This window comes from Epargyreus clarus, unplaced genomic scaffold (genome assembly GCF_041222505.1).
Source record: "Epargyreus clarus isolate Ecla_fem2 unplaced genomic scaffold, WU_Ecla_fem_2.2 ptg000009l, whole genome shotgun sequence".
NCBI lineage: Eukaryota > Metazoa > Arthropoda > Insecta > Lepidoptera > Hesperiidae > Epargyreus > Epargyreus clarus.
The window spans coordinates 5,083,273-5,100,286 of record NW_027332217.1 but is presented as its reverse complement, the minus strand read 5'-3'; the positions used below and the strand labels follow the sequence as shown (position 1 = coordinate 5,100,286).

Below are 17,014 nucleotides of genomic sequence, written 5' to 3'. Positions count from 1 at the left end.
ATATAAGCACGTCGGACTATATATGATGTTATAAATTCCACTTAATCTAAACATGTGCCTATTTCCTGTCCATTAAAATTACTCAAATTAAATTCAGAATGTGACCTAATAACATTAATTCGTGATAAAATACAGAGGAAGTTTAAATCGTGATATGCAAATTAACTGAAATATATATAAATTAGCAACGCGAATAGACCTCGCGATAAAACTAATGATTGTTCACGCGGGCAAATAAATTGAACAGCAACGCCGGAAGGTTATCTCTGTTATTACAACGCGCGCTTGTTTTGTTGACGGGCGATTCACGACAAGCGAAATCCATTTATTATTAGAGACGTTTGATAACGATAAACCAACGAGGTCAGACGAGAGCGCGCAAAAAATAGAAACGCTCATAATCGCTGCTCCACCGCGCGTGACTAAAGAGTCGCGATGCAAGCAAGATGGCGCGCTCCACTGTCTCTATCCAATAAATTGTTACTCCACCGTCCGTCTCGCTCTACCGGTTTTGTTTTCCGTTATTTTTTTTACTAACCGCCTAGATGTTTTTGTACGCTTTTTATCGCCCAAACTTGCGAATTACGTGATCATAGCGAGAGCTCTGCCTTCACAAAGGCAATTCATTTTTTTGTCATGTTCAGGGGATTATGCAATTAAAGCTGAAAGGTTAAGGGACATTAAATTGCTTGCCTTAGAATTTTTATTTTCAACAATAACGTTTTAAAAGCTAAATATGAAAGAAGTAGATCAAAGCAAAAATGGTGTAATTGAATTAGTGAAAACGCGTTCAACGGATGCCATTGTCAATCTAGCCAGAGTCGTTAACCACATTTGCATGGAACTAAACATAACCGAAGAGGGAGGACGAGATAAAAACCCTTTGCATAATGTATGCGATGCGAGAGCTTGTTTACGTTGGCAGAAGAGCGAGTTACGTAACGGGGACCACCTTTTAAGGCCCGTCTCAAGATTAATGCTGAAACTCACCCACCCTATTAGCTAGCTGACATTATACACATACTAATGCCCATAGAACAGTAGATGAATGCTCACAAACGCAACATCGACGATAAATCTTGTAGTACGAGTACATGAATATTGAATATAGTTCGTATTTACGCATAAATACAAAGTTAATATTATTATAGCTAGTATAATAGTCTTACTTGATAACAGTATCAAAGCGTGTAACGTAACCATACATTGAAATAACAATAATTATCTCGAGCAATAACGAAGCGGTATTATTAAAGCATTGATTATAAACGAAGCAACGAGCATTGTTATCATGAATACGCGAAAGCAGGTATGGGATACGACAAAGACATCGGAGAATAAGACACAAAAAATATAGCTACGAATATATTGTAGGTTAAAGCGACATTTTCGACGTAATAATAACAAAACAGTATAATAGTGAGTCACGCATGGCGTGATGGGTCGGTCGAGGAAACGTTTGTCACGAAAAACATTAATATACGAGCTCTAGTGACTGTACTCCCACACGCGACAATGTCATAAGGTTTGATATTTGATCCCGACGAAAACCAATAGGCTTAGTCATTCCAGTACTTAATGTTTACCTACATTTTAGATTACTCGGCAGGTATTGTTTTACTTCTATCGTAACATTCTTTGAAATCGGAATTGTAAGCAATAAAATAAAGCATGTCTAATGCGAACACATTTGTTAACTGACTCTCCTATTTTATAGTTCAATGTTTAAGTAAAATATTGCTTCCATGTTTCTTTAATTCGTGATTCAGAACAGCGCAATACCAAAGGAAATGTATATTAGAAATGCTTGGAAATCTAGAACATGAGTGTAGGAGGTCAGACTAGTTTATAGTGTCTTATTCTGCTGCCATTACGTGGGCGCATGAACTGGAAATATGCAGTTCCTATTACTGCTAAATTACATATCTTGTGTCTACTTTTACTCTTAAGTGGTTTATCGGCATATCTTGACTTTTTATTATACTCTAAAATATTCTTTATCATTTTACTGCGTAATGTAGAGAATTGTAGAGACGAATATTAAACTTTATGTTTATTGCTACTTGATTGTTTTGTATCTTTATTCTAGCGTGTTTTTACTGCTGATCCTATAGACTACGCTAAAACTGTTATCGATATTAAGGGTACACGTGTGATTTTACTAGAACCATAATTTGTATAAAAAATAGTTATCATATACAAAATAAACGTGTTCGCAATCTATGTATCTGTCACCGAAATGTCGGACTTCCAATAAATACCCGTTGAGAGCGAGGAATGTTGCACAAACAAAAAAGCACGTGGCGTGCATGAATTGTTCCGCTCCGTTTAGCGCTACGCTGTTGCCGGGCGGACGCGTGGACACGTGATGTTTTCCGAACGAACCCACTCCAAGATGGCCGCCAATGCCGCCATTCGCTTTCCCACGTCGCGTACCGCCATTCTGCATGCTTCATTCTCGTTTCTTTTCTATTGTGCATTGCTATTTGCAATTTATGTTTTTGCGTTAAACGTTTTGATAGCGGCTTTAGGATTCATTTCATGTTTTAAAACGAAGGTCGCGTTTCGTTTTATAATATAATGTTCTTAACTTGTCATAGAAGCTGTGAATGCCAAACGACGTATCTCGGCCAATTATGTATTTTTACCACACGTGATGCGACCGCTTTGGGCCATTTGCTAACATGTGTTAACAGTGTAGCCGTGAATACGACAGATGTAGGTAACAATACATCGCCAATCGGTCGGTGAACATGTGTTTTCTACAAACATGATCAACTCATTAGAATGTGATTTAATATGTAAATTGATTTAGGCGAGTGTCCCGTTTTTGTATTCAAGAAATCTCTTTGTGTTATCGTCGGTACCGCATTTCATTTACGTTTTATTATCTAAGCATTGTTCTCTGCGCCATTAATACGGCTATTCACATTGTACCTCACTCGCACGGTATGATGTCATGCTCGTTGTATTCTAAGAACATCGCTGCGGCTCACAATTTACTTTTTTCGTCATTTGTCTAAACATGCGCCGCTTTTTGTGGGGCGCATTCCACGCTTAATCAAATATTTGTAACGTCTGTTATAATTTATACTTACTTCAGATAATGGGGCCATTGCCTTCGTTCCGCGATTCGTCAATCTTAGCAGGCGGAAGTCATTCAATAAATGAGGTATATCAACTTTTTACAGTACGTTATTAATATTATGTATTGCTGTGGGAAACGTATTCAGTTCTATAATTATATCGGTCCGTAAGTAGAAATTCTTCTTTATTTATGCGAAATATTCACATGTAGATACGAAATATCATTATCATGCAACCTCAAGAATTTTATTACCTACTGTTTTTATGTTTCATTTAGATAGCTACTTTATCGTGCAACCTCTACTTTTATCGGTAGATGATGTTATCGGTGGAGAGATGCAAACAAATAAATTGCGATACGACATCTTCAAGTAGAATTGATTGACTCTTCGCTAAGGATGTGTGTCACGGTTAAACAACGTGCGTGTGTGGTGTTCAAGTGCTCGCTCATACATATTCAAGAGGCGGTGGTCTGCGCCGATAGTCCGCCGCCATTGGCCTGCAAAACTTGCTGAATACTAAGTGATCGCCTTTGCAACATCTGCATAGAAATTGTCTTCGAATTTGGTTTCCTGTACCCGAATGCTAACCAATCAGCAGGAAGCCGACGAGACAATGACCACTTGAAACATTGTTTAGAACTAGCTACTTAACCGCGTTGATCTTTCACACACATTTATATGGCATATTATAACGGTCCAGTAGTCGTGATCACCTTCTATAAATGTTATCTTTAATTTGTGGATGTTTTTTTTAAAGAATGTCTCCGGCATTGACTGAAAGTTTTCGAGTGTAAAAAGTAACATAATGTTGATCGCTTGCTTTATTATATCTTAAGTTTTCTAAATTATTGATATAACATTATGTCAATCAATCTATGTTACATAAATTCATAAACGATAGATATGTAGAAAGAATGTCCGTACTTATTTCATAAGATAGTTTTTTTTATTATATCATACCATTTGTCTGACCCACTTGTGGCTGATAAGCTCGTTTTATCTAGATTGTCTAGTTGTGCGATATTTGTTATCAACTTATCTCATAATTACAGTTTGATAACGATCCTTAAGCAAAAACAACGTTCTTTCCGCTCGCAAAAAGTAATAAATAACTCATTTGTTACCTGCTCTGAAATAACCATAAATATTATTGTAATGTCAGTCGCTACATTGGCTTATATGTGTCTTTTCATGTGAAATGTTTATGTGTGAGTGAGGTGGTTTTCCTTTATATTTAATTGTAGTAGTATAGTAACTATATTAGGTGTGTTTTATCCCAAAAATTATACTTACAAGATTACCGAAAACTTAAGTTGAAAGTTTGAAACAATTAATACATTATTTATTAGCCTGTAACTAAAGATCTTAGATAATAATTTATGTAATAAGATATAAAGATAAAATAATATAGTAGTCGATTGGTCAAGGTGACCTTCGTCGGTTCGCAGTCACATCGCAACTACACGGCACCCTATTCAATGTAAATTTCCTACGAGTCCTTGTTTACTAACCGTGAGTTCCAAATCTACCAGATCTTGAATTAAATTACACTAGTTCTATACCAGTGTATCAACAAAAGTGGATTAAACACTATAAAATCAGTATTACTCATTTTATGCAATCGTAAAATTCCTAATCGTTTTGTGCACCGGCACTGGCATGTTTAAATAACAAAAGAAAGAGGAACACGTGCTACGTGGTCCGCCATTTTGCAATATAAATAGCAAGATGGCGTCGAGCCGTTGGTTGGCGAAAGTACTCGGTAATTATAAGCGACGCGGCGGGAAGGCGTGCAGAAACGAAACGAGGATCTATGGCCGGTCGGTGCACGCAACGCAACGCTTAGCTTGATTTATATCGCTCTCTTGTTTCCACTCGGCCGATTGTTCTCCGGTTTATGTGCTTGGAGCTCGCGATTTTGTTATTGTTTCCGACGGCCATGGGAACTCGGCTCGCGTGCCTTTTCAATGACCTTTATTGCTTCTGTGACTACAGAATTTGATTCGCATCCATACGTCGTGCTTTGTACGTTAAGGCAAGTTCACGACTTTTTGCTTCTTTGCCATTTTATCATTTAAATCCTGGATCAAGAAAACTAAAACCGTATAAATAAACAACTGTTACTAATTTACTTGAAAAGATATATCACAATCCTTTTGTAGTATTCATGATATATATGTAAATTCTTGCGTAGTGTACTCAGAGGAGTACTGAATATGAAATTCTAATATTCAATTGACGCAAGTCGATGCAGACCATTAAGTCAACAAACTAGGAGATGATGCTTGGAAATTATTTCCCCTACCTTGATCTGTTTACATTTTATATTTATGGCATTTGTTTACTGTTTATATTTATGGCATTAAGTAGCAGGAGATGAGATGAGCGGCATCACCTTCCTTCGGAGTTATTAATCTACGGTAGAGCCCGTGTTAGAGCCCTCCTGTATAGAGTAAGCCTATGTTCAGCAGTGATCTTATAAGGGAAGATGGAGATACTGTTATAATGAACCGTGAAGTCATCAAATTTAAATTATCATATACACGAGACTACTTCTCTTAAATTGTTAGGCGTCCAAGTCGATCACGCGTTTGCGCCACAAAACTTGGCGAATATCGATTTCTACGAATCACAGCCGTACACCGCACTTAATCAATATCCCCCTTTTTGTTGACTTTGTAAGCGTCTATTTTTAAAACTTTCAACCATTTGAAAGTCTAGCGTTTTGATTCGCTTCGGGTTTTGTAACGAATCAGAATGTTCTCTTGATTCTTTTTGTTGCCTACAAAATGATTATGGATAGTATACGTTATATTCTTTGTAATATATTCCTCATTTAATGGTCGCCGAATCTTGAAAATACACATAGAACAGAAAAGAAAATGATTGAAATTAGTTTCAAAATGCTTATTTGTATAGCTATCTCGGCTTTATATAACGAAATTTATTGCTGAATGCGACAGTGACACACTTCAGCGTTACTAAATTACGATAGGAGACTGCTACTTTATTGTAATTCATGGCCAACTAGCTGTTATCATTACCTACGTATATGAACATGTGGCAAGAACAACTGGAAATGTTTTCGAGTGCACGAGATTACAAATTAAATAGATAATTGTGGAGCAAAGTACGTCACAAAAAATGAATTCAACGCAATTGCAATCTTTTCCCTTCTTCTATCGCCGAACTGATCAAGCGTGAAGGTTTTGAGGTGGACCAGGGAAATGGAATGGTCCAAAAACAAACTTAATTTGTTTTGAATGATGACTTCTTCCTGTTGTTACGAACATTATATTCAAATTCTATATTAGTATTTTTAAGAATCATAAAGGTTAGAAGAGATTGAAATAATAATATCGAACAATCTTGCTGGATTATATTTTAGGAAAAAGAGTTAACGTAATCGCTTCTGAATACTGTACGCATTGGTAACCTCTGGTAGGAGCGCTGGAAGATGCTCCTGTGCATTCCCTGGATACCTTTATTCACTTGTTATTATTGACATTGTACGACAGTCGAATGGAGTCTTTTTAAAATGTAAGAACTGATTTAACTGACTCTATAGATGTTCTTCATTACACACAATTTTCTCCGGTTTCGTCAGTATATATTTATTTTATAACGTCAGTCGATTTGTTATTCGAAACCTGCACATAATGTTTTGATTAAAATTAAATGATGTTATACCTATATTTACTTATACCTACTTATTGTTTTCCTCCAAGATAACACTCGTAACCGACCTAGTTATAACCGAATGTATAACGTGTATGGAATTAGCTCATCAAATTAATCGTGCGTGTGATGGATGACCCGCCGAACTGATTTTGATAGTTAAATTATTTAGGCTACGCTTCCTGTTTAATAGGATTTAATTATATTTTAAATCTATGTTAAACCCGGAAGTGCTTCATCACAAAAACATTATATAACATTATATCATTAGAATCTCTATAATCAGTTTTTCGAGTTCAAAGCATTCTGTTTTTGTTCAAATGTAAGTTGTAAAAGCTTAACAAATAAATTGACGCTGAGATATGACACCACGGCATTTAGATATGGATAGCATCTGAATTCTTCCAGATTAGTTAATCCCATTACCTGTACCACAAATAAAATTATGAATATATGCGAGTTTATTAATATATGAGATACTACCGCGAACGTATATAATATTACAGTTATAATAATTATGTATATAGTCAGTCATGTTATCTATGAAATAATTAACTCTGTGGAATCATCATTTAAATTATGTCTCGGTATTTATAATAACTTTGCTGACATCATTATAATAATATTATTGTTGGCCATAATTCGTGAAACTGATAAACAAATGTTATACTTAAACATGTAGTTTGAAAACAATCGAACAATTATAGCTATAAGTAGGTACATATAATACGTTATTTCTTAAATAAAAGCAGTCGTACGATTAGCGATTTTCCTCCTTTAATCCGTGACTCATGCTTTGAAGTGGTTTTTATATGTATCGGCGCTGTTATATTTCAACAATCCGGCCGAGAAGACAGGAGAACGCATGCCAACTCGTTTGACCTCATTCCCGTAACTAGCTCTGCGTAAACTCTCATATTGGGTTTATGAAAACACTGCTATTTTTAGTCAGTATCAAGCCGCAGCAGTCGGCTTCACTATTTGTCTGTTTTACAACACGGCCGTTTGCCAAGTGCGGGCTCGTTATCGATACCTACACATCACCGCTCGGTTTAATTTACGATAAACAGAACGCGATGAGAGACGAGAGACTGTTAATGTGGAAGCCTGAGTAGTGTACGCTATGAAATTACGAAATATACTACACCATTCAACAACATTATCTGTACGTTAATGTAATGTCGCTACATACGTAAATCTAGTTGTGACTACGCTCGATATCGTAACTGGATTTGTTGGAATCGATTTGGTGGAGCGTGTATCATGTTTAATTGTACACATAAATTGAATGAGGCTCGTCCGGTTGTGTCGGCTAGGCAGTAGGCACTCCCAGTGAGCTGCGGCGAGCGACATCCGTTACTTGTCTTGTAGATTGTGCAAAACGGGTTCTGGTATCGAACACGGCTTTAAAGTAATGGAAAGTTATCCATGAAACATTGTTTAGAACTGGAGGGTTCATGTTGAATACGAACATGTGAAGTGAAATAATTATATGTTTGGTTTATAAAAAATGTAATTGTTTAGTATACGAAAACGAAAAGAAATACTGATATTACATTACTTAATTATACGAATTATCGTATCAGTACGATCGTTACTTTGAAATAGAAAGTCAATATCTAATTGTAAAAATATACACGACGCACACATTATCTACATAATAAGGTCCATAACATTTTGCAAATGCTATTGCCGTAGATCGGATCTAAATCGCATTTTGATTAATGTCAACGTAATTGCAAGGTGCGTCGAATTGATTATTTGCTAACAAACTGGATACTACATAGTAATTTGCATTATAAAAATACTTTCTATGCAGCTTGCGATTATAATGTGACAGTTATGATTAATTTTGTACACGAAGGTCAACGGCCTGTTAATCGCAGCAAACTTTCAAAATAAAATTAAGCAAATTGTCTGTTTATTATAGTAATTGGTAATCAATCTATCCAATGTTTTGTATATCAAAGACCGACATTTGACAATTCATTATATAAACTGCCAAATTTCTTTCTCCGGTTAGTAAAAATTGGACCGGATTATAACACCGTTTACGACGGGTTATAAACCCGTCGGGTTAAATGTTTTAATTAAATATAGAGTACCGAATGTCATTATTTATATAGCCGAATGGTGAGATATGACTGTATAGTTAGAACAACTAAATGTCGACAATAAAAAAGATCAATGCTTATTACTACGGTCGGAATTGGTCCAACATATCACCCACGGGGTATATCGGGCAACGGCCATGCCTCGCCGGAGTCGGAGTAGCCATTTCTCACGTCCGAACCAGTTTGGTGGACTGGTCGGGCCGCATACCGATCAAGAAAGGTGCTCGCGGTACCTTAAGGGGAAAATAGCATGTTTTTTTGGCCTCCCCCAAGCATGTTGTTGGCTATTAGTACGCCAGGTTGCCGCTTAATGGCGGTTATGAAACAGGAAACTTTTATGAAGCACTTTTGAAATAAAGCTTGAATGTGCGTCGAGGGTAGAGACGACGGACGTGTTGAATATAAATAATGTTATTACAGTGTATCTGTACATTATTCATTTCAAGTAGGTACATAAAAAAATCAAAATTCTTATTATCCATTTTATATGATTTGAACTCATAAGTAAAATTACATATTTTTGAAATATAGGTATTACTTGTTTATTACAACGTGACCTTGTAATATGTATTATGCAGTTGTAAATCACGGTAAGGGCAGAGCCGTGTTGATAGAGAATGGCCGTTTTTGTAGCAATCTATAAATTGTAGAGTGCGGGTGACCACCTGCGCCAGTAACCAGACCACTGGATAAAGACTAATGGTTATGTCATTGACTGTACACTGGCAATATCGACCCAAATGGATTTATGTAATGTATAAGATCAGGCAATGATAGGTACATCTTGGGAAATGAGATATTAACCATGCATTCAGAAATTGTAATTTAATTAGCTACAGATTAAATGTCACTCTTGCAACATAAATAGTAGACCAGTTTTCGGTAGATATGACATTTCTACCCTTTACATAAGATACAATCTTGGTTTTTATATAATTCTTGAAAAGAATTTTGTTAAAACAGACTGGCGGCGTAATTGTAGTCAAGAATTTTACGAAAATTTCATAAGATTTGTTATTAGTTACCAAATGTGCTGTATAAGAGTAGTATCTGAGAATATGAATTTTAATATAAATTCAGATTATAATTTGCCTTATTTTTCTATTTTATTTTATAGATGCTTAAAGCCTTTTAGCTTATAACAACACTGTCCGGTCTGATACACACTGAAGGTTATTATAACTGTACCAGGATAAATAACAATACATATCAATGTAAAATGTGGGCGCTTATAGGGATAAGTTTTTTATAGACGCGCCACAATCTAACATATTTCACTACAATTGACAGGTGATTATGCTAAGTAGGCAACAGTCGCTGCATATTATTAAGCGGATATGTTTTCTATTGCATAACTTATAAACCGGTTCCAATGAAATGTCAGTCGAAGTCGAGTCATGCGAGCGATAAATACTTAACTCAGCTGGTTGGCGGTTTGCACCTACACTTTAGTTATGGATATCAGGTTTTTCGACGATTTAATTGCGTGTCTCGCAAGCCTGCTGCCCAATTTGGGTGGCATACATACATACATGTACGCGTACATACCAAAATAAGGTTAATTGTAGCCGGGAACGTGGCGTGAGGCAATGAGGACATTTGACATGATTATAGGCATGTCTCATTTAATTTACGACCAGTTGCCAATGGCGTTTAAAATTGACGTGAATTATTGATATGAAATATTAATTACGTTTGTAGGACCTTATTTAAAAATTTAAACTAAAGATTTCGGTGACCAGCATCAATATACCTTTTTATAAGTAGTTGTAGAATCTAATAACAGATCGTTTATATAAGAGATAATAGAATATGAATCACAGATATAGGTAACAAAGAATGTTTATTTTATAATAGATCTACTGAATTTTAATTTTGTTTTAATGGGTGTGAGAAGGGAGACTTTATTACAGATTCCTATTAATGCACGGCAGTAACCACATATCATCAGGTGGACTGCACGCCCATTTGTTACTTGAACAAAAAACTGACATGTAAACGTTCAGTAAATCAAATGGTTATCGCGATAATCTCGCAGGTTTTTGTTCCGCGACAATAAAAGTGGAGGGTGGGGTGCGGAATCACAAAGCCATTAAGTCCACGGCGCTCATAAGTTTATGGGTTAGTGAACTGACAGCTGCAGACCGTCGACGATGCGGGTGGACTGGAAAGGCGCTGATATGGCCGCTCTGGCCACCTGCTCCGCGATAAAACGTCTATTTATATCACTGAATATGAATGTCGGTTCATACGATAACGAGTTTTTATCTTGGTATCGAGGTATCTTGTTTTGAATAAAAACTATAAGCTACAGGACCAAAAAAGTACTGTAGTAAAGACTGTCTATATAAATAATAAATCTGTAGTACCTTTGTGTAATTTAAAAGAATCTGCCATTTTCTATTCTCTTATTTTCATAGATTAAAAATATAAATCAGATTTAAGTTTTGTATGGCTTTCTATCTGTATCTACTGTAAAATAAAACTATATTGAAATTTATAGCGTAGATATTCGCAAAACATCAATGTGAAGTCAACTAATCCACAGTCGACCTTCGTGGTGAACTATGACCTAAGCCCTTCCCATTCCGTGAAGAGACCCGTGCCCAGTAGTGATTGACCATACATAAAATTGGTATACGATTTATGTAAAACATTAAAGCTCTTTGGTATTTCATATAGTGAGTGGCATGTAAGAATGGATTTCTCGTGAAATAAAGTCAGTTTTTCACATTAATTGGAGCAGTGGTATAAAATTACTCTACTAATATTAATTTTGCTGAATGCGCGCGTTATCACTGCCTACACACAGATAAGTTATATCAGTTGTATTCATTGATATGATATGATAAAGCGGAATAACTAGATTCGTATGATAAATAATTAAAATTGTGACATGATACGGGGAATTTGCCATTATCGCTATCAAAGAGGCGCAAATGTTTTGTCACTAAGTGCTTTTAAAAGGCCAGTTTTTTGCCGAGGACTACTAGCAATTGTGTTTTTGTGATATTAAAAGCAGTAAACGAGTACACAGTTCGACTGACGTTAAAAGCAAAGAAAGATCATAATTTTATGTAAAGGGAATAAAATGAATGCTCACGAAAAGCTAATCTGCCTTAACAATCCATTTAAGCTAGAAACAGCAGCCCTAAATCATCAAAGAGTTTATCATTTTTACAACAATACAACTAAATGCAACAAAAGAAAAAACTGGCCCGTTTACGATCGTCATTAGGATTCGATAGTACATTGTATTATAATGTTATAGCTTTCTTTTTATCTCTAGAGCGTTGTATCGGTATGTTGTTCGCAGAATAACATAATGGAAGACGGTTGTTTATTTGACATACCTTTTACTCGCTGAAAACAGGTTGCCGTAACCGGTCCGCTCCCGCCATTCTTGTCAGCTTCGGAAATATTCCGTGAATAAATATTTAACCTTTGCTTTGACGAAAGATTTCGTTAAGACTTTATTGTGGATTGAAATGTCAATTTTTTGTCACATTGCGATTATGAATACTTCAGTGATATGATTTGGCTTCTTTGTGATAATAATTTATGTTAGTTAATATCCTACATATAATTCGGGTGTATACTTTATGCATTATTAAATAGTAAACAGATAAGTTTTGATTTTAAAGTCAATGTTCCCAGTAATTTATCTCTCACAAAAGTAAAATTATTTTTATTTTAATAATCTATGAATAGTATGTATTAAATTTTATTCTCTATTTCAGGTTCCTCTCCAGAACGCGAATCCACCGAGATTACCAAGAAAGGTAAAAAACACATTCCACTTTGTCATTCACGAATAAATAATTCAGTGGGAATATATTAGTATGAGTAGAGTTACACGTTCGAACGATTTTAATACCAAATATCACGTTTGTCGTCATTGAAACGCAACCATTTCATGTTTTTTTAATGTACCTCTGTACATAAGGGTGCTCTCACTCTGGGGATTTGGGAAAATACCCAGTCGTATTAGGAGCACGTGGAGGACCATTAATGAAGGTTGAGTGGGCTTAAGTCGAAGAGGGCTAATAATGTCGAGTATCTAATTTGTAGGAGTACATAATATTTAACTTACGTTATTAAATAATTGTTGTACAAGTAAATTATCGGTTTACACGATGTACGTCATACGTAGTGTTTATGTAACTGTATCTATTAAAATTCATATTTTATTATGATTACCGTGCATTCTACGAAGTAACGATTTTGCAACTTTTACACGTCTCTACATAATATGAGCAATGCGTTATACGGCAATTCTGCAATTATACCCTCTTATCTAGCTTACGGCATTACATTTCACACAGTTACATATTTTAGTGCCTACAACACACGTTTGACACTTCACTCGTACAAATAATTTCCTGCTTTATCTGCATTAGCTTGGTGATGACGTCACTTGCCGTTATGAACGGAAAACAGTTAAAAATAATACAATACGTGTTGTCCCACATTTCGCTCACCATTAATATTCTTATTCTGTACCCTGCACCGGCACGCATGAAAGCATCTTAAGCGTGTTTGCGTCGAAAAATCGGGACCAGCATCCCTAATTTTACATTCAAATTAGTATCTTTGTTTGTTCGAACGACATCTGCGTATGCATGGACCACTTATGCTTCACATCGGGCGTGATAAAAACCAGAGGTCACCGCGGACGACAAATACATTTGTTATTATCATTTCACAATCTAAATTTCAATTCGGCATCCGAGTAACGGGGTCACGTCGTTTTCTATAGATTCTACATAATTGTTTATTCCAGAGCCTGTTTTGATCGCGCTGCATAATACATACTTGTTTGTACATCATGTAATCACACACAATCGATTCGTATAATATTCAACCATTACATTGCCGAACTGTATTTTATTTTACGTGGTGACGTAAATACTTTAAAATATACTTAACTTGTAAACAGAGATATTGAGGATTCATTTTGTATTTGCGACTTCAATAATGAATTTAAATGTGGATGTTATGTCAAAACATTATCATGTTAATGAGAAATAACTTGACTATTTCATACCTTTTGTGTTTCCTTAGTATACTTAGCTTCAGTATTCAATAGCAATTTATTTTACATGACGTGAGGTCAAAATACAGAATTGGTATTAGTTCTTTCACATAAACTGTAAAGCTTCCGAATTTACTCGTATAAGATAATAATATTTCTTGTTCATTTCACTATCCATTTATATTCAAGTCTAGGTCTTGGTTGAAACATTTACGAAACGGCAAAGAAAGATATCTACTGCTCGTATCTCATCTCTGAGAACAAGCATTAGTGTGAATCGTGTTACTACTCGTAAATTACTCGAGTGAATCGTTTTAGCGTTGTACATTCCACGAATTCGTATTTCTAGTTATTGATCCGAGCTATAAATAACACGCCGGAGAAAAAGGAAAACATCGCTACGCCGAAAACGGTCTTCGGCTCGGTGTGCGTCATCACGAATCTCCTGCGCCTATGTTTGTGTATATGTTCGTGTAATTAAATGAATATTCATGACACGAAACGCCCCGAAACCATTTTATGCCAGCGGAGAACCGGTCTTTCGATTTTTTGTCGATGTTGTTTAAGTTAACTCGGGATCGTGCGTCGGAGCAATTACGGCCGCAAGTTTACGATAGAATGTGTATTTATGAACACCTGCTTATTAATGCGTGAGTGTGGGCGAGTTGGACGGATATGATTAATCTAAAACAAGTATTTATTGCTGGAGGCACGTATGGTCGATACGTACAGGACGCCTTTATCGACAAGGCAACTGTGCGTTGAATTGTTGTCAACTTTAATTGGCCGACGATAAAAACGTCTCGCTGTGTAATAAGAAAATCATTAGCATTGCTAATCGGCGCGGAACAATAGAGGTGACTTTAACGTTTTCTAATTGACAAGCAGCAGTATTATATTGACTTAACAAGTATTAAGGTCGAATTTAAGTGGGCGAATGAAAACATTAAAATTCAATTAGTTCTTAGGAAAAATGTTCTCTCAATGAAAAATGTGTTATCTTAACTCAATAAAATAGTCACATTATTGTAATTTACGATAGCTCTATATTTAATTTAAAATTTTATCACGTCACATGATAAGGCGATATTGATTTATAATGCATTATTTTGTGACATAAAGCGGATATACTATTGCTGATTAAAAATAGCATGAGACATACAATACCCGTCGGATAGTATGATTTGGATTTTGGATAGTGCAAACTTTCTATTGGTACATTGACATTGACGAATGTCGAGTTTATTACGGGCACAGAAATCTCGCAACAAAGCGATCGTGAACAATACCAATTTAACATGATCGAGGAGCGAGGAACGAGTCAGACCAGTATTTCGTGTCTGATCGTATGCGCGACCAAGAAAGTCGGTGAAAGTACGAAGCCATGTCTAATTCACCCGACCAATAAAATACGTTCATGACATAACTCGCAAGTCGCGACAAAACCGGTTCCCTTCGTCTCGTACAATATTTAATATCAAGATTATGTAGAGCAGCTTTGTAATAATAAATAGATGTATACGCGAGATTTGGGAAGCTTACCTGACGTCCCTTTTGTGTTCCCGTTTCTTTCGGGACGAGGGTCGGCTGTTATAGTTAAATAAATTTGTGGCACCTCTCCCTTTCAAGAATACTGTTATGCACAAGCTTACCTGTTTCACTGACGAGACACTTTGACAAGAGGGGCCTTTGTTGTGGATTTGGACAAAAAACTCGTTTTTATCATCGTGAATATCGTCCACACAAAGTTATTCTATGTTTTGTTTCAACGTCTTTGACATAAAGGTTATTTGATCGGAACGACCGAATGTTTTTGTTCAATTTCTATTTGAAAAGTGCTTGTTTAAATTATGCGTGCAGATATCCTGGTTAAGCGTTTTTATAAAGGTAGTGAGGTAAACGAGGCAGTCGCCACGTAAGTGCCGTTATAATTGGCAGGCTCCCGCGCTCGGCGCTGCCAACGCGCTCTGCTCTGACAGTTGCCTTTATTGCATTAATGAACCCGCATATCGAAGGTTCATCGCCCTAGAGCCGGATCTAAATTTGCCATTATGAATTATAACCGTTAATGCAAATACATACAAGATAAGTGTTATCTATGTTGCGACTTGGAAATTTTATATTTATCAGAATGTCCAATTAAATAACTTTCAACTAGCCTAGCGGCCATAAATTACTCCCACGTTACTTTGTTCAATAGAACGAGCTCCATCGTTAATCTTTTGTTTACGATTATAATACATACTTCAACGTCGCAATTTCTCGTCTGTTTGCTGTTATCCTTATGGATGACCTCGTGTAATCTTCTCATTGCTACCCTCGACACGTTCGTTTACTTACAAAAGTATATTACAAAAATAACCTTCGCTCAGTCACAGGATATTATGCACAATATAATGGAAGTTCTTTCGAAATTCTTTTACAAGTTATCAATCACTGTGTCTCTATCTGTATAATTAAATGATAAGATCGTCAGTGTCCTTATCATATCTTTCATTTCTTAAGTGATTTGGAACACGTATAGGTAATAAATTAATTTGCTTATTTTTAAACGTTATCTGACATATCGTACGTTTTAGGACTCGTAGAGTGATATAATCCATATCACACCACAAATTTCCATTAAAAATATAATTTAACGAGTCGTTTTGAATTTAAAGCTATCTGTAGAGTCATAATCGATCAGATAGTTATCATCTATAATTAATTCCTGTATCTACTGAAGTTAAATATGGATCTGATAAATAACCAATCCGGTAAATGTAGACTAAAAAATACTGGCATGCATAATCGGAATTCATATTTAGCCGCAGGCAGGCGCTAATGCTCGAGTTTCACATGCGTGCCCGACCCTCGCAAGCGGTGCCGGTAACATGCAATTTTGCATGACTTTCCACCAGACGTACCGCCTGCTCTCTTATACCTACATACACGTCTACATTTATGTAGCTTGTCTATCAAACCCATGGTAAGGAAATAATAAACCGGGATTAATATCCGTTTGATTGCTTACCTTTTCTTTGTAGCAATGTAGCGCATGATGTGAGTACCTGGTCTTAGTTAAATGACGCGTTAACATAAATGAGCCGTTCCAAATT

At 36.0% G+C, this 17,014-nt stretch overlaps 1 protein-coding gene across 4 annotated transcripts in view; it reads left to right on the top strand.

Moving 5' to 3' along the window:
- The window catches only part of Kdm3 (Lysine demethylase 3), a 210,375-nt gene that overhangs the window by 144,433 nt on the left and 48,928 nt on the right, over positions 1 to 17,014 (top strand). For all 4 annotated transcript variants that reach the window (XM_073076468.1, XM_073076467.1, XM_073076470.1 and 1 more), the window contains one exon: positions 12,622 to 12,663. In XM_073076468.1, coding sequence (XP_072932569.1) covers positions 12,622 to 12,663 — 42 coding nt within the window. The remainder of the gene's footprint in view (positions 1 to 12,621; positions 12,664 to 17,014) is intronic.